General features: G+C 33.6%; 1 protein-coding gene across 1 annotated transcript; it reads right to left on the bottom strand.

Moving 5' to 3' along the window:
• Positions 1 to 11167: 11167 nt before the first annotated feature.
• Positions 11168 to 20428, bottom strand: LOC141667849 (uncharacterized). Its single transcript, XM_074474484.1, has 7 exons — positions 20268 to 20428; positions 19536 to 19557; positions 19359 to 19445; positions 12236 to 12459; positions 11931 to 12098; positions 11585 to 11701; positions 11168 to 11442 (listed from the first exon to the last, which is right to left on the bottom strand). The coding sequence occupies exons 1-7, from the start codon at positions 20379 to 20381 to the stop codon at positions 11338 to 11340; spliced, it is 837 nt and encodes a 278-aa protein (XP_074330585.1). The 5' UTR covers positions 20382 to 20428; the 3' UTR covers positions 11168 to 11337.

The raw sequence follows: 20428 nt of genomic DNA, 5'->3' as shown, positions 1-20428 counted from the left end.
AACTTTCCTCAAACAACTCTTATAATCTAATGATTTAGGGCAATTATCCTTTGAGATCACTATTCCGTGAGACATTGGGACGTAAACCTTCTTTGCCTCATGCATCCCAAAATAATGCAATACTTTATCAATGTATGTACTCTGACTTAAGTCAATTAATATCATTGATCTTTCACTATAGATCTTGATCCCTAATATATAGGTAGAATCACCTAAGTCTTTCATCAAGAAATTATTTCTCAACCAAGTCTTAACATCCTGTAGAGAAGGTATGTCATTCCCTAAATGTAATTTATCGTGTACATATAATACTAGGAATGCACATGGCAATCACTAACCTTCTTATAAACACATGGTTCATCTTTATTTTGAATAAAGCCAAACTCTTTCACTACTTCATCAAAATAAATGTTCCATATCATTGAGGCTTGCTTGAACCCATAAATAGATTGAAGCAACTTATAGACCATCTTAGCAAGTTTTGGATCGACAAAACCCTCAGGTTGTATCATATATACATCCTCTTATAGGCTCTCATTTAAGAAATAGGTTTTGACATCCACTTGTCATATCTCATAGTCATAGTGAGCAGTTATTGCTAGGGAAATCCTGATGAATTTGACCATACCAACTAATGAAAAGGTCTCATCATAGTCTATACCATGAATCTGCTTAAAACCTTTTACCACTAGTCGCGCTTTATAGGTCTGTACTTTACCATCCATGTCGGTTTTCTTCCTGAAAACCCACTAACACCTTATAGATTTTACCCCTTCGGGTGGATCAACTAAAGTTCATACGTTATTTTAATACATAGATTCCATCTCGTATTTTATGGCCTCCATCCATCTCTTGAAGTCTGGAATGTTCATAACATCTTGGTAGGTGAGAGGCTCATCATTATCCATAAGCATCATATCACCATCTCGAGTCAAGAGAAATCCATAATATCTCTCGGGCTCATGGAGAACCCTACTAGATCTACGAATAACACGTGCTTCCTGAACAAGATTGCTTTCAACATTTTGAGGTACGTCGTGATCTCGTTCCAACTCTATGATTCAATGATATCATGTGGCTCTTGATCTTTCTAAAGTAGTTCTTCCTCAAGAAATACAACGGTATGAGCAACAAACACTTTGTTCTCACAAGGATTATAAAAACTATACCCTTTAGTCTTACCTGGGTATCCACGAAATAGCATCAATCTGATTTTGGTCCAATCTTGCCAGAGGCTAAATGTTTCATAAACGCTTCACGTCCCCAAATTTTCATAAATGACATGGTATGATGTTTCCCAGTCCATATCGCATATAGAGTCCTTGGAACAGATTTTATCGGAACTCATTTAAGTGTATATGCAACCATTTGTAGAACATAACGCAAAATTGATTGGAAGATCCGCTTGACTCATCATTGATCACACCATGTCGAACAAGGTATGATTTATCCTCTCAGAAATTTCATTCTATTGAGCTATTTCAGAAGGATTAAGTTGTCATACAATATCACACTCTTTCAAGAAACTCTTGAATTTGAGGTTAAGTATTCTCTTCCAAGATCTGATCGTATAACTTTTTTATTAAATCATCGAAGTATGTTTAAAGTGTAAACTTTGTTTTATTATCTCTGAAATAATCATGGAGACTTTTTAAAATGATGGTTGGATTTATTTTGGTGTTGGAGTATTTCAAAATGATTTTAAGAATACTATTTCTATTTTTGAGTATCATCTTGTAAAATTCATATAAAATAAATCGTACGCTCAAAAATTATTTTAAAAATATCAAGAGATAGATATTTTCATGAATTTCATTTTTTAAAATAAATTTTGTATTTAAAACTATTTTTCCAAATTATTATACAATTTACAAAGGGGATTTTCATTATTTTCATAAAAGTGAAATATATGATTAAAAAGGGCAAACCCTGTCTTCTCCCCACTTAAATTAGTATCCCCTGTCTCATTTATTCATCTTCGAATCCTCTCTCTCCCCCCCCTCTCTCCTCATATCTTGGTCGTTTCTTATCCGTTTTTTGATCCAAGACCGTGATTGTGCTCCGTTTTACTTCCTCTACAACTTTTGTACCCACATGTATGAAATTCCTGAATTTTTCTTCGATTTTGATGAATTTTTACTTGAATTCAAATGTGTTACTTATTTCATAGCTTTAATTGGGAAGAGCGTGATTGGAAGCCCGATTTTGGGTACCTCCGATCGGTCCCGCCACCGGCGATGAACTCTAGTGAGTCGGTGGAGTGGAGTGAGTCGGTGGAGTGGACGATGATGCTCTTTGAGTCCGAAATAAAAGAAAATAATTCATTTTAAGTTAAAATTCGAGTTGCATGTGTGGTTCTTGAGTTTTTCAGATTTTTGAATTCTAGTCCCTTGGATTTTGGTTTGAGTTTATGAAAAAATCGATGCATTATTGGTTGTTATGTGATTAGATTTTAAGAATAGTATTACACGTAAAAGTTAGTTTAATTTTAGATTTTATAAACTCGATTTCTTGAATTATGGTTTTGGTTTTTGAAGTTTTTGATTCGGTTAAATATAAAGTTGATTGTAATTAATTAGGTGTAAATTTTAGATTTAAATGTGGTTAGATTATGTATATGTTGCTTCGAATTGTTATCGTGAAGTTTGGTTTCAGTTATAGATATGTTGATTCATATTTGTTTAGTTACTAATTGATTGTAATGTATGTAAAGGTTGCTAAAGTACAAGTTGGATGTTTTATAGTTGGGTATTGTTGTTGATTGACTTAAATTGAATGGTGGGTCTATAAACGAATAAGTCATGTCGAATTTTTGGTAGAAATATAATAAATATGGTTTTAGGTTATAATTGGTTGATCGTAAAGATAAATGTAATGTTTAGTTGTAAATTATTTTGTCGAGTTGAGTTGTATGTGTTTGGGTCGTAGTTAATGAACTACATTGATAATATTGGTATAAAGTTAGATTTGACTTGTGAATTGGTGGCGATTTATGATTATTGGGAAGCAACTATTCTGTACTGTGACCCCACCATAAACACACACCAAATCCGGGGTCGGGGATCCGGGTTGTCACGAGTTCCATTTCCCTTAATAACACCCAATCTTAATAAATAATCAACTATTCTGTACTGTGACCCCACCATAAACACACACACCACAAGTTATAGTCTCAGAGATGAATATCCAAAAATAATCACAAGTCGTTTTATTCCTCAATTATATGCCAATACACCTTAAAATGATTTCTGAATAAATTTACATTTCTTTGCCATTATTACAATTCATAAATATACATAAATCTGGTTCATCAATAGTTGAAAACCTAGCCTATTGGTAGCTCCTACCTCAGCTACGGCGGCATCAACGCTTCCAGGAAACTGCGGAACATTTTCTAACCGTTTGCGAATTGGAAGCTTGGTCCTGTTCATCTTGTCTAGCTGATGTTGTGTGATGAAAGAAGAAAGCAAGGGTGAGCAACAAGCCCACCAAAATAATATGTATAATGATTTACAATATATGAGCATTCTCATAGTACTCATGAAAGTCTTGGTCAAGAAGAAATGAACCAAGTTTGATATCTTACCGCGACCAAGTCACAAAATATTCAGTATATATGTACATATATACTTTTCACAATCTTTGAAATCCTCTGACATGTATAATATACACAGAGTTCCCGTTTATAACTGTATAAAATATCGTTGCAAGATGATCTCATATATCTAACCTTGTCTCAACGTTTTTCCGAAAATCTTTGACATGCACAAGATAATCATTTACTAGATATAAGTTTAAAAGATGAAGTTACAAGATACTCCAATATACTTATATCCGAATACTACTTGAACTACCACCGTTCAAGTTATAATCAGTTTCAAAAGTTCATCATCCAGATGAGACTACAAGATAAGACTTGAATAGATTCAATCCTTGAAATATCATTATAAATAATGAAGTTACAAGATACTTCATTAAGTCCCGATATATATACACCTATATATATATACATTTCATACACTCCTTGAAAACCTCTGTTATGAAAATTATAAACAGAGTTGCAATATCCAATGAATTTTGGAAAGGAGAAAACCTTGGCATAAACCTGATATCTTGCTGATCAGGCAAAGATACCAATAAGTAACATTTTCTACTAGTAGATGGATGAATCCCCCACCGGTCATCACCCTGGCCACATAAGGACCTTGTGCTGGACCGCCACCCGGCCTCTTACGCGTTGATGGACTGCCACCCAGCCACTTACACTTTGATAGACTGTACCCCGGCCTGTCGCTTATGCCGACTCAATTAGAGGGACTTACTTCCCGAACGTTGGGCAAGTAATCAAATTGTTTTCTCAAAACAGCAACCACGTTGCGAATGTAAAATACACCACAGAGCCGGATCCCCCAGGTTTTGAGCGAGTATTTAAATCCCCTTCGAAAGGAGGATCTTAAATATAAAATAATGAGTTTTGGGATCCGCCCTAACTTTTAGAAATCATTTTGAAGACTCGAAAACATTTTTAAGAATGTTTGGAGTACTGCTGATTTATTAAAATAAATCAGTCCCGATATATTAGAAATATCTGAATATTATTATTTAAATAATATTCTCATAAAGATAATCCTTATAAAAATAATCGAAGTAGAAGTTTTAAAACTTATACTTGAAATGAATAATAAATAACCAAAGAGATACTTATACGAAAGTACGATCTTTATTTGAATAATCGAAAATAAGTTTGATTATCGAAACATTATTCTTTAATAAAATAAAGAATATTATTTAATAAATAAGCGGAGTCATAAGTCCTCGAATGAATATTCAAAATAATATTCATTAAATAAAATAAACGGAGTCATAAGTCCTCGAATGAATATTCAGAATAATATTCATTAAATAAAATAAACGGAGTCATAAGTACTCGAATGAATATTCAGAATAATATTCATTAAATAAAATAAAGTTATCGAATAAACCTTATTCGATTAATAGTTTTGAAAACTATATCTATATATATAAATATATATATATATGTTATACTCGGGAACATCGACTCCCGGTTTAGAAAACGTTCACCTTTGGGTCCCCTATACTAAGGGTATACGCAACTACTGCTTATCTCTAGCATAGGTATTATGCAACTTATAAGCAATTGAATTGATAATAGAATATCAAGATTACAAAATAGGCATGCATATATATATATATCATATCACATGCTCCAATATATCGCAAGACTTTGCTAATAACAATCATGCACTTATCACAAGATAATGCATATACATATATACATCACAACAACAGTATAACGGGTAGAAAACTTGCCTGAGCGACTGGGGGTTACAAATGGCTCGGGACGAGTCTGGTAACCTATAAACAACATGTAAGTTGGAATTAAACCAAAGTCACTTGTAAATATATACTTTAACTAAATTAGACTCTAACGCTCGCTTTGCGCTTACTGATTCTCTTAAGTCGCTCGAGTACCCTCGGCTCCACCATTTTTAATAAATTAACCATTACGAGTTTTAAGGCGATTCTTTCGCGAGTACCTTACCAACTGCCTAATCCACTTAACATAATTGTTTCATACTCCAATTAGTCCTTTAAGGTCTTTAACCTATGTTTCAAAGTAAGGCGAGGGGTAATGGTTCGTTCGCGAAATGTCGTTACTTAAAACGGCCGTTTCTCCTAAACCGTACATCGGAATCAAACGAACCATATATCAAAACGAAGCTCGTAACATGAACTATCTAAACATGGCAATGGTAAAAACCTAGCAGGGAGTTCTCGGGTCCTAATGTTATGAACAAAAGCAGTCTAAAGTAAATCGGACATTACGACGACTATGTTTACGCGATTTCCCAAATTTATACCATTCCAAATCAACCACCAATCAACCCCCATTTATTCATACAACCAAAATCCATCCATATCACACTACAACAGCCCCAACACCTCAAGTTCTCCAATTTATGTTATTCTCAACATGAATTTAAAACTATACTTAAGTCCTTTACTAATCAACAAGATTCAACATTCAATTCACTACAACTCCAACCCAAACTCTAAACCTACAAGCATCAAGCTACTCTTTTACCATAACAACCAAAATCATCCTAATATAAAAAGTAAAGCTAGGGTTTGGAGGTGTTATACCTTCCTTGAAGTGATTGGAGTATCTAGGAAGCCTTAAGAAGCCTTGAGATGTCTTAGGGATGCTTGGATCTTCAAGGAAAAACAAGAAAAATCAAGTTAAAAATCTTGAAATCACTATTCATTATCTTCTTCATTGATTTCTTGGAGAAGATTGTGAATGATTTGGAGGCTTAAACTTATAGGATAGCTATATCTATGCATAAGGAGTACTAGATAATTATCTTACCAATTAAGGAAGCTTGGAACTTGAATTTTGAAATTCTTCTTCTTGAAATGGAGTGAAAAGCCGAGAGCAATGGTTGAAGAAATGAAATGATTTTGTGTTTGTGATTTGTTTAGCTTAGCTTGGTTGTTTTTTGCTTAGATTTTGGTTAATTACCTTATTAACCTTGAACTTTGTGTGGTTATCATTCATCCACACCTCCTTCCCCCCTATGTCATGCTTATGTCACCTTGTGATGTCATCATCCCTTACTTGCCCTCTTCTTATTGGTTGGATGACCTCATCATCCCTAACCTCCTTGATTAACTTCCTAATTGTTTGCCTAATGACCGTTGATCTGTTATACGGTTCGCTTAACTTTCGTTCTCGTTTATCGTTTGAGGGATCATACCCGGGATTTTATTACTTGGGTTCCCTTAACCTTTCTCAATACATTATATTCCTTTTATGATCCTCTCTTATAATCCTTGAATTTAAATCCTCTCAATCATGTTACCTTATACTCAATTCTTTCGGTATCTGGTGGATTCTCGGGAAAAATCAAAAGGTTCAAATTTGGATTCTGACGATCTTTACATACACTTATATACCACATAGAGTACTAATAATATCCCAGAAGATCAATAAAAGAACCCCTACATAGTGTGGCATGAAAAGTTTTCTTATTCAGCAAAACACTATTCATAAGGGTTTCAAAAATTCCAAAAATTGGGGTTATTACAAAAGTTCAATCCACTAGAAAGTTTTTAAATATTTGTGTTTGATTACTTCGATATTTTCATTCCGCACTTTTACCTAATCAAACACTGTTATATATTCGAGGTAGAATAGTTCTTGAAATCGAAAAGAAATCAGAATTACATTCAACCCCCCTTCTGTAATTCTTTGTTAGATTGTTTGGGAATAACAAATGATTTTCGACTTGAAAGACTCCAAATGATTTTAAAGGTCGGTTGTTCTTTTAAAATGGAAATAAGTTTTAGGGATACAAGGAATTTTCCAATAAAAAGATTTTCACAGAAATCCTAAAGATTAGATAATGGCGTAAGAGGCTGGCGGGGCCAGTCCAGCTATATAAGCGACTAGCGGGGCTAGTCCAACATTATAGGACGATATAATGCTAAGTGCCTTAGGTATCTTATGACCGGAATGGAGGTCAGTACAAACTGATCACCCGTATTCTATTTAAAGGATAAACAATCCAATTGAACTTTATTGATTTATAATAAGAAAATTTAAGATTCTTTATTTGCCCTAAGCAATATTCATATAAAGTTCTACGAGATGATTTTCAAAAGTGAGCTTATGATTTTGTAGATTTTGACAGAAATTTCTTTATAAGTGTTTCATTAAACCAAACCACTTGAACCTTTCAGAATCGTGATCTTGAACCCTTAAAACCCAAAACCAGAGATTCAAGTTTATTAATGATAAGTCATTGTCAGGTTCTGTTAATTAGAATTGTTCTTATAGTTACTTGTTGAGCCTTTTAGCCCATTCATTTTGTGTTGATCTAACCTTGACAGATAAGCAAGAAGATGACGAGATTTAAGTGCTCAACTGAGCTAGAAGCTTTGTGAGAGAATCAGTTGTATTTGGATTTTCAGATACAGTTGGGTTATATGGCAATCTCAAATCATAATTTTAAATTTTAAAATTATAAAGGTTGTAAAAATTTTATATTCTTGATTAGTAATTGTATCTTGTGCCATACCTTATCATGTATCGGTCCTTGCAACTTTTAGGGTTATTATATTGATAATTATGTATAATTTGGTTATTATAAAAGTGTCGTGAGTCCTCAATTTTAACCCCGAGATTGAGGGCGTCACGACATAAATGATCACTTAATTACTGAAAGTTACTAAATTACATAATATTTATCATTAAATGAGTGGTACCACCGTCATAAATATATAAGTGAATTAGTTTATAATCACTAATTATACCTATATCAATCACTAATTGGTCACTGATTTGTATTTTATATTTTAATATTAGTTTGTATTTGATCACTCGTTTATACATCACAAACCACTATTTTGTATATAACAAATTTCTTTTATATATATATACACACACTTTTACTCAAATGAGAACTTCTTTAAATTTTATAAAATCACCAAAATTGACTACGAAAATTATAAAACCGCCATTTCTCATAACCATCTTCTTTTTAATTTAACCAACCATAAGCATCAACCACTGACAAACGCCATTTACGATCACCGCCGGCGACGACCACCACCTCTGGCTACCACCATAAAATCACCACCGGCGAATATAAAATCACCACCGAAAAATAAAAATCGCCACTGAAAAACTAAAAAACACTGCCGACAACCAAAAATCACCAGACCCGCCCACCTTTTTCTCCGACCAGATCCAAGCACCAGCTCTGCTTATCAGCTCCAACCACCAACGCCAAAATAAAAATCACCATAATTGTTAGTGATGCGTCATAATTAAATTATACCATCACGTCATCTTCATCACTACCATACACTACCACCGTAATTAGTAAAGTTTAGACAATAACCCTTATATAATCATAAAAAGTTACCAGATTGTATAAAATCACCAAAAATGGAACCAAAAAAATTAAATCATAGCTTGTTTCAGATCTGAGTTCCGTCAATCGGAGCTTCGTCGGAGAAAAATCAAATCGAGTGAAATTAACGATTTGAATAACTGCCTATGATGTTTTATTAATTATGAACATATCAGAGTAGATCAAAACATGTGAGATTAGATTTCAGTTCTCACCATAGTAAGGGTGGGTGCATGTGGGGAGAGCGCAATAGCAAGATTATGTGAGAGAAATGAAAATAAAGTAAATTTTAAATTATATTTGTGTGGATATGATTGAATCTAAATATAAAAAACTAGTGGCTGATATTAGATCTCAGTTTTCACCGTAGTAAGGGTTCTCATTTGAGCAAATCCCTATTTCGCGCTCCAATAAGAACTTCTTAAAATGAGAACCGTGAGAACCGGTGATTATTGTAGTCGAAATTGGTGATTTTTTGAAAAGTTAAAATTTTGAATTCAAGAAATTGGTGATTTTGTGCAAAACAAAAAAAATTAAATTTTATAAAATTACCAATTTAAGTATAAAAATCACCGGTTCTCATTTAAGAAGTTATCATTTGAGCAAATATCTATACGTGTGTGTGTTCGTTTTCTAAATTATGTAAAGAAATTTAAGTTTTGTATATCCAATGGTGTTAGTTAAATTAGTTGGCTAAAATTATATAATAATAATTATGTAAAATTTGCTCAACTTGTGAGGTAATTTACTCTAGAAGAGTTCGCTATAATAATTAACTATATCTTAAAAATAATATGTTGTTATTATTCCAAGTTGTTATAAATAGAATATATTATATTAATATGTTGATAGATGACGTGTAATTTCACTACACATGTTCAACGGATATAGTCAATACAAAGTTGATTAAAATTTTATTTAAAGGAAATGGTCCATTGGAGTAAATAATTTTTAATATAATATCTATTTATGTTATATTTGACATATTTTTAGTTAAAGATTTTCACAACCATCTCCTAAGAGCATCTCCAATGTTATTAATTAAAATGGTTAGCTAAAATAATATAGAATAATCATTATGTAAAATTTGCTGAACCTGTAAGGTAATGTGCTCCAATGGGATTGACTATAATATTAAATTTATAGTTAAAGTTTTGCTAGAGACATTCGACAAATTTAGCCAATACGAGGATGTTGTCTATAATCTTAGATAAGGGTTTTAGATGGTTGGAATATCCAAATTTATATATATTATGTATAATAGTTGCCTTGTAGAATTATTTTGCTAAGGGTTTTTAGTATTGGAGATGCTCTAAATCCTTAGCTAAAAGTTGCGAAACAAATCAAAAATAAATATGATAGATATTATGTAAACAATTGTCCACACCGATGAAGCAGCCTCAATATCTAAAATTTTAGCCTAACTTTTTATATTAGTTATATTTGTTGAACATGTATAAAAGTATATTGATAAAAACTCTTAGTTAAAAATGTTTCAAAGATATCATAAATAAATATTATAGAGATTGTGTAAAAATTAATCCACTTGAATCTATGTTAGTTAAAATTTTAGTCAATCTTCCTATATTGACTATATTTGTCGAACATGTAGGGGGATCAGCACACATTTTAAGGCTCCCGTATTATTTTAAATATTTTTTTTTTAAATAAAAATATAACGTTTAGACTTTTATACAGAAAAAAAAATCTAAAAATAAATTATAAAACTATATTTTATGATAGCCTTAAAATCCGTGTCAAGTATGAAGAAAAGTATGTAAAGAATTTAGTGGAACGGAGATATTACTATTTTTAAAATATAGCCATTATTATAGCCAACTTAATCAGAGTACAAAATTTTTTATATAATCACTACTATATGTCATTTTAGCCAATTATTTTAGTCAACAACATTGGAGATGCGTGGTAAAATTACACATTATATATTACTGTAATAAAATAATATATTTTACTTATAACAATTTGAAAGAAAAGCAGCATAGTATTTATAAAAATAACTAATAATTTATAACCAACTCCCTGTTGGGCAAATTTTACATAATCATTATTTTATATTATTTTAAATAATCATTTTAATTAACATCATTAAAAATGCTCTAAGTTCGGTTAGTCACTATTATAGTTAAACTTTGTATTACCCATTTTCAAGATCAAAACAGATATAGAAATAATTATTTTTTATAACTTTATACAAAAAAATTTATCCAACTAATAAAAGAGTATACATTAAAAAATAAATAATATGAAAAACTATCCGTATTAACAATAATTTATTATACTAATGGGAATAACATATGAATAGTTTTTCGGCCACGGTAACTTCTTATTTCTCAAAAGGGGAGAAACCATATGTCACTTGTCAATATAGTTGCTTAGTTTATATTTTACCACCGCTTGGATCTATTGGTTCCAGAAGTGGAAAATCTCTCTCAAGTTCTTGCTCCGATACAACTTCATCTCGAGTCCATAGCACCTCCAGAGACTGTATTATAAGCATAAGGAGTTATTGTCAGTGTTTTTCAAGTTTATGCACCACAATAAGTAAATATAATGCCTTATCTATCAAAATTTTAGGTTTATGCATGAGAAAAAGAAAGTAAGTTCATCACTATTTAAATAGTTACCTCTAATTTACTCTTAGGGATTGCATCGAACTCTTGCAAGGCGGTCATAACGTGTTCAGTATTGCCCATTGAAGAAGGAATTGAGTACATACCACTAGCAAGCACCAATATTGTCACCTGGATGATCAGATACACATACACATACACATACACATACACATACACAATTGGTAAAATGTTTCGAGTTTTGGAAAAGGATGTCTATATATGATAATTTATACATGTACCAGTACCACACTATGCCACTTGGAGATACTGGAACATATAGTTTTATCTATAAAAATTATAAAATATGTTAAGAGTAACTTGCAAGAAGTATAATATGTATAATTAAAAACGAGATTACCACTAAATATTCATTGCCAGCCATGCTATTTTCTTTACCACCAACCCTATTTTCATATTGCACGCCTTCAATATTTGCAGATGTCTTCTTGTCTTTGCCGTATCTTACAAGCTCGCTGGCTAGAACTTCTCTACAGAGTTGCTTGGAGCACTTGTCTTCATAGTTTATCTGCATTAAGATTTCAGAGTAAGATTGTCATGTAGTTTGTGATACAATACTTCACCTTAACTTCTATTATGTTTGTCAAATATTTACGTTAAAAAAAGCATAAAAACTAAATTTTCGAGTAATAGTTGATTACTAGCCTTTTTATTAGTCTTCACAGCCCCATAGATGGTCTCCACAAGTTTGCTTACGAAGCACTTGAGCCTACTATAAACCGCAAACTGAAGAGGATCATGGACAAATAAAGAGTCCGCCTTATCATTGTCATGCTCAAATTTCATCTTCTTATCCGATACACATTTAGTTACATTTGTATAAGCAAAATGACAAGAATCGAAATGTTGAACAAGAGTCTTCATCACTCCTGCAACAAAAAATAAAGAAAGATTAAGATTTAAATTATCAGAAACCAATGAATAATAAAGTATTACTGTCTAGAACTTAAATTTTCTAAAAGTGATCATGTATAGAACATTCATGAAGTGCATGAGTTGAGGTATTTTCCTAATTGAGAATGTTAAGATACTAGATCAAATGGGAGCCGATAAAAGTCAACTATTAATCTGGACCAATTTTCAGCAAAAATGTAACCATTCAGCAAGATGAAATTTGAGAAAAACAGTGTCCTATATTGTACAGTATGGGAAAACTAAAATCGGTCAAAATTGTATACATTATCATGCATGTGTAAGGTCAAGAAATACATCCACATGCAAAACCACTGCCCTCGATTAACAAAATATAGGTGTTTTTCTTTGGCCAATAACACCTGAACCATCTTCGACAACAGTTGGATTGCAAAATCAATCTACTGAGCTTTCTTTGAACAGAAGAATGTCACTTGCTACTTTTGATGTCCTTTACCATTTCAATCCTCTTCCGTCCTACCATCTCCGTACACATGAAGAAGCCACTCACAAATTCCATCTGGATAAATCCTTTTAATTTATCATATTTGAAACGAATCTTAAACCCTAGTTTTATCTGTTCCACACACGACTGCTTACCGTGCTCTAAGTGCTCAACTTAGGAGTTGAGGACAACATGTAACAAATTCTACTAATTGCTGACAAGATTGTGCCATAGTTCACGATTTCAGTTAAGTAGCCCAAACATTAAATCCAAGAACCCAAATGGTAAATCTAGTTTCCCCTTTTTAAAGAGACATCAAATGCATTTCAAAATAAACTCTTCTTCAACAGCTTTAAGAAGTTAATATCATGACGACTAATTTCTCATTTGGACATAGTAAACTAATCTACGTCATTACCACATTCAGATCAAAACCATATGTCAACAGCTTTTTACTTTTCATACTCACTCTTGTAGCTTTTTTTTTGTCAGGACACATTCTTGTAGCTTTATCTTCAAAGAAACTGTGTTTTCCTGATAATGTAATAGCTTCGGGGTCTGTGACATTTTAGTCTATCCAAAACTTTCTCTTGCTCATCCTGGCTCTTTTGAGAAAGAAAGCTTAGAAATCACTGATCATTACTAACAGAAATGTCATTAATAAGCCGAGTGACCTCCCATTTTGGGTTAACAACATCAGCAGTCGTTTCCAAGTACAACTAATTTAGCAAAGCTTCTTCCAGGGAAGATTTCTTATCTAGTTCCCTGCTTCCCTGGTTTTATAAGAAGTATATCGTTTTCTGAAGTCAGGCTTTTTTCCTTTGAGGTAACTTCCTCTTGAGCTAAAGAAAGGATGTTCCTGTGATATCCTCAAAATGCTCCAAGAAAGTATGCTGTACTACTCCTTAATCTTCCTTTATTGAGCTAGTAAGTTCATTAGCGCTTTAAGTTGATTCATATCTAAGCAGATCAGTCAATATCCTGTTCTAACTGTCCTCAAGGATACTCTACTTCAATTTCTTAAGGAATGCTTCATAGAACTTGTTGCCGATTTGTTCTTTGCAATTTCATTGAGAATCACAATATCTTTACAATATGATTTCTGATGATCTTGAGTATATTGTTCTGTTGCAGCATCTCCCAGGTGGCAAGTAATCAGAGAGTTGCCAGCTCTCTCAACTAAAATCTACATCATCAAGAATTAGCCCTCCACAATTATCCACTTGTGCATAACCCGTTCATTTTGTACAGGCCGTCTTTCTTCTTCGAGGAGATTCGTTTGCAACTAGATGTACAGAACACCATCGACATAGTTGCAAACTTTGAAGTTCAAACCATCTCCCAGGTGCCAAGTCATCAGAGAGTTGCCAGCTCTTTCAACTAATCTACATACTAAAGAATTAGCCCTCCACAATTATCTACTTGTGCATAACTTGTTGACTTCGTACATGTCATTTTTCTTCTTCGAGGAGATTCGTTTGCAACTAGATGTAAAGTTAGCAGACCTTCGACATAGTTGCAAACTTTGAAGTTCAAACCCTGTATTCCCTTTTAGTTTACTTCCTTTCTCCACCAAACCTTTTATCACGACCACAAATGATGTGTCCCTGCTGCCTGAGTCACCTTGAAAAATTAAATTTTTGGAGCACCTAAACCAAGCTTATGGGAGGACGTTATCAAGTTTAAATGCTTTTCCCCATACTTTGCAGAATGAACCATCCAGATATTGAGAGTCTGTAACAACTATCGACCAAACAGCTCAAAGAATGATACCTCAGCTCTCCATCGTCCTTTGAATTAAACATTTTACTTACAACACTGGCTTGATAGCCTCCCCAAGAGAGTCCCACTAGACCTACTATGTCTACCCAAACAAACTTCACTCTCCATCCTTTTTTAATTTAAATATTTTTCTTTCTTCAAATATTTAACTATCAAATATCTACATGATTTGGAAACCTGAATTTAATTGCAAAATACATCAACATTGCCTGATGAAATCAAACAACATTCTCTTGAACCGATAAGAAAAAATGTTTTGTTCCATATCCTTAATTCTAAGATAAGTGTGTTCCAGGGTACTAAAGCAGCAAAGCCACTGCTTGCCAATTTAACATTATTGCAAGATCATGTTGTATATCTGATATCTTACTTTGACTTCATATGAAGTACACATTTACAACTGTAATCAATTTTTTGTTTAGTTTGTCACTGGAAATATTAATACAGGCTTCTATGTTACTCGACTCCAGTTACTGACACACATGACAAATATTCGAGTGTCGGACATGAAAAATTTGAAGTTGGGGTCCTTGGGGATACCGGCAGAGGGGGATGCACGTTGAGGCTGGGTCACGTGCCCCCACTATTATTAAAAAAAAAATAGTTTTCATGTAGGACCCATAAATCAAACAGCATCAGCATACAAAAACTTACCCTGGTGCCCCTAATTTCTAGTTTTAAGTTTGTAAATTGAACCCATGAAGCACCAGCAATTACCAATTTACTTGGATAGCAAATGAATACATCCTAAAATTGATGGAACTCTAACTTCTTACTAAATATGTGTTGTTTGTAAATATTATGGCTAAATATTACAAAAAATTTAAAAATATTAAATTTAATTTTATAATTAATTAAAAAATTATAACCAGATGTTTGTACGGTGCCACTGGATACCGGGACACTGTCCTATTTGAACATGGGTACTGATGGAATTTTAATCTAAATTATATGTTTACTCCATGTTTTAATTATTTAGGCTAATATTTAGTCACCTAGTTAGTCACGTAGTTAGTCATGTAGTTTAGACTTGGTCATTTGTTTTAGTTGAGCTATTTTAGGAGAGTCATGGGGTGATGGGATTGTTTGAGTTTTTCCAGGAGAAGGTTGCTTATTTGTAGCCAATTAGCCATTATCTTTATTAGTCTATATATTAGACCTGTAAGTTGTTTTTTGTTTTTCTGAGACTTAATAACAAAATGTCTTCCTAGTTCTTCCAAAATAAATGTTTATTGTGTGTTTATTACACGTGCTTATAAATATATGTACATTAAATCTGTTCTTATATTCTACACTTGGTATCAGAGCTAGGTAGTTTATGCACAAGTACATGGTGAGGAAAACAAGCATGGACGTGCCAAAGATGAAGGAAGGTGAAGTACATGGTGAGGAAAACAAGCATGGACGTGCCAAAGATGAAGGAAGGTGTTGTCGGACTCAGTTATCCTATGCTGGCCAAAAACAATTACACGGCGTGGTCGTTAAAAATGAAGGTATTCATGCGGGCACAAGGCGTCTGGGAAGCTATTGAGAATAGTGACCCAAAGGGTGTAATTGATCCAGGCATTGGCAGCCATTTATCAGGGAATTCCAGGATAATGTGGCATTGGCAGCCATTTATCAGGGAATTCCAGAAGACATATTATTATCCGTTGCGGAGAAAGAGACAGCCAAAGAGGCTTGGGATGCTATCAAAATAATGTGTGATCGTGTTCAGAAAGCAAAAGTGCAGACTCTTACGTCCGAGTTTGAAGCTCTCAACATGAAAGAGACAGAAAATATCGATGATTTCTCCATGAAATTGAATAATATTGTGAGTAATATTCGAGCTCTAGGAGATAAGGTGGAAAAGTCCTGTGTTGTGAAAAAATTACCACGAGCAGTCTCACCAAAATTTCTGCAGATTGCTTCAACTGTTGAACAATTTGGTGACTTGGACAACATGTCTGTTGAGGAGTTATTCGGGAGGCTAAGAGCTCATGGAGAGAGGATTCGTGGACATGTTGAAGACCATGGAAATCGGCTGTTGTTAACTCGGGAAGAATGGAAGGCAAGATCCCGTGGAGGATCATATAATAGAAATGGCGGACGTGACAAGAGCAAAATAAAATGCTATAACTGTAACATCTTTGGCCACTACGCTGCAGAATGTTATAAACAAAGACAAGACAAGGAACGGAAACAAGAAGTGAACCTCACACAGGTGGATGATGATGAACCAGCTTTGTTATAGATAGAAGTAGCATGCCAGACGGGCAAATAATAAATGTCAGACGGGTAAACAAGACATGCCAGACGGGCAAATAAAAGGCCAGACGGGTTATGTTGAAGTGCCAAACGGGCAGAAAAGTTGAAAACCACACGGGCTAGGTTAAAAGCCATACGGGCTGCTAGTATTTGTTAAGGAAAATTTAGATTAAGGGGGAGATTTTTGGGATTTTAATCTAAATTATATGTTTACTCCATGTTTTAATTATTTAGGCTAATATTTAGTCACCTAATTAGTCACGTAGTTAGTCATGTAGTTTAGACTTGGTCATTTGTTTTAGTTGAGCTATTTTAGGAGAGTTATGGGGTGACGGGAGTGTGTGAGTTTTTCCAGGAGAAGGTTGCTTATTTGTAGTCATTATCTTTATAAGTCTATATATTAGACCCGTAAGTTGTTTTTTGTTTCTCTGAGACTTAATAACAAAATGTGACTTCCTACTTCTTCCAAAATAAGTGTTTATTATGTGTTTATTACACGTGCTTATAAATATATATACATTAAATATGTTCTTATATTCTACAGGTACGGGGATTCATCATATTATAAACAAGTATGGTAAGAAATCTTAACAAAAAGTAACAACTAAACTTAGATTATTTTTGTAAACTCTACACGTTAGGTGTCTTCTCTACTTCTATCTCATTCTAGCTACTTTCTTTCTTCTCACATATTTATTTTTAATCGTAAATTTGACTAAATTTTGATCTTTAAGTTTGTCGAAGTGTCCACATTCTAGTCATAAGATCCCCACGAAATAAGTAAAAATGTTCAAGTGTCCAACACAGGTACGGCGATCGAAACAAAAGAGTCGGAGTAACATATCCCAAGGTACTATCGCTTCCTTAGTCCTTGTATGTCCATTCTAAGTAACCCCTATATACATATATATATAGGTCATTGTTCGAGAAAGAACTCTCTTTTATAAAATCCCAGAGAAAACCATTGATTCTACTATCGAATCTCATGAATAATTCTAAAATTTTATTCTCACAAAACCTAAAATTTGATTATAATATAGAATATTAAGCATATATAAATTTTACAAAAAGTTTAACACCTATAACTTGAACAAAAAAAATGATTTTAAATTTGATTATACTTTAATATCATTTGTAGATTCATTTTCGATATACGTGATTCTACTACAAAATCACTTTGAACTATCTCATTGATTTTCAATGATTTTTTAAAGAATTTTTTTTTGTAATTTTGTTTTTTGATTTAATAATTGAAATTTCTAATTATATTTAATAATACTAGACAGTGTTGATATGTAAATATGGTAGAAGAACCGCCACACATTCTACCATATGAAGCTGAGAAAGCAGAGCCTTGAGACTTAGGGGTAGTGGTAGTGATAGAAATTGGAAATCCAAAAATCAGGAATGAAGGAAACGGTCTATTTTCGCGAACTAATCCGAGTGAATCCTCTGAAACCTATTTCCCTCAAATAGCATCTTCTTCAGTAGTACCAATAGCATGAATCCATGTGTGAGTAAATTGCATTCAGGTTACCTACCATGGACCATCTCAATAAACAAAACACCGACAAAAACTGAAGAGATCAACCTATCTTTTAGAAAAAGTCCTCTTCTTTCTTTCTTTTTATTATGTAATGTTCTCCTGACCATAATTACTTCCATGAAGTTCAGAACGGGCAGCTAAAGTGTTCAAACTGATGCTAAACAACTACACTATTTGTTAAATATATGATCCTATTGAGACCTTCCTCTAACACCTTAAGATTTTAGATGAGCTGGTTACTCAACATGGTATCAGAGCTTAGGCTGGCGGGAGGACTAAGGTTCGATTCCCAGCCACCCCCAACATTCTCACAATTTAATGTGGACACTAAAGGCAATTGATACCCCAAAGATGGGTGCCGGTGTTCCACTCTTCGACCCATAAATGGGCTTTCGAGTGAGGGGGAGTGTTAAATATATGATACTATTGGGACCTTCCTCTAACACCTTAAGGTTTTAGATGAGCTGGTTACTCAACACTATTGACAATAAAAATCATAGTTGATATCATCAAAGTAACAAATATTCATCATCATTAAATTGCTCTAAACAAGTACAAAACACAGAAACCATCTTTCAGAATATTAAACATGTCAATTTAAATTTGGGCTCGTACCTCACGCAAATCTCTCTAGTGATAATCAAGGGAAAAGGATGACATTGCAGCATAGTTATTGAAACCGAAGGATAGCATGGAAAGAACTCGGTAGCTACCAGGGTCTAAACATTGATATATAGCTTATGTTTAACTATGAAAAACTAATTTCGAAGATTGTGGGCATAGGAAGCAGCTTAAAGTTAAACATAAAGAATGTTAGAAAGCTATATTTTGTTTACCTTCGAATTTCATAGCATCTGAGTGGATGTATCCGCAATTTGAGCAAATTCTTTTTGCAATTCCCGCATGTTGTCCAGAACTCCAACCTTGCCAATTCAAATAAATAGAAATTAATCTGACATGCACACATACCTACACCATATTGTAATGATTTAAAGAGCGGAATTGAAGCAAACCTGAAGCAGAAGCACACTCTTTCTGTCATCCATACAAAGATGTAAGAAATAGAAGAAGCCATTTAAGAGTGCGACGAGAGGAGACGCCACGATATAACAAGCAAGGCAAATAAATAGTATCTTGGCAAGTATAAGTAGTACATTGACAAAAGCTACAAGCATCTGGAGTAGAGCTTCAAGAATCAGAATAGATAGAGGCAATGCGAAAATGCTGATAAAAGGTGCCATGACCATTAAACCTATAACTATTTCGACAAAGAGATTAACAAAGAAATTAGGGCGCTTGCTATTAGTACAAGAAGCTGAAACAGGCGATGGCGATGTTATAGTGTAGATATAGGGGGGCGAAGTTGGAAAAGAAGAGGGCGATGTCGATGTTGAAGTGGAGACATCAGAGGACGAAGTTGAAACAGAAGGGCGCGAAGTCGAAGCATATGCACAGAGGGTCCTCTTGGGGGAAGTCATAAAAGCAAGAAATCCAAATAACAACAATGAAGCCAACAGTTTAAACACTTTCTTTTTAATATCATCAATCTTATCACAAACACTTATAACTGAGTGTTGATTATTAACAATAACAGGATTAATTTCGTTTTTGAAACTTCGAAAATGAGGGAGACAATGGGGAGCTGAACTACTAAGAACGACATTGTGTAATTTGTGACCAAGAGCAGAGAATCCTAGTAAATTATTAGTATTATTACTGTAAGTACTATTCCGGCGAAAACATACTCTTGCTGACGGAATATACAGTGATTTTGATGCTGCCGGCGATGGTGATAGATTGAAAAGCTCTCGCCGGAGCATAAATTCTGATGATGATTTCATAAGCAACCCACCAACCATGTTCACCACACTAGCTCTCACCCTCGTTTTTTAGGTTTTATGTCCTT

This window comes from Apium graveolens, chromosome 6 (genome assembly GCF_009905375.1).
Source record: "Apium graveolens cultivar Ventura chromosome 6, ASM990537v1, whole genome shotgun sequence".
In the NCBI taxonomy this organism is placed as follows: domain Eukaryota; kingdom Viridiplantae; phylum Streptophyta; class Magnoliopsida; order Apiales; family Apiaceae; genus Apium; species Apium graveolens.
The sequence above is the reverse complement of the archived record's forward strand: the minus strand, read 5'-3'. Positions and strand labels throughout refer to the sequence as shown.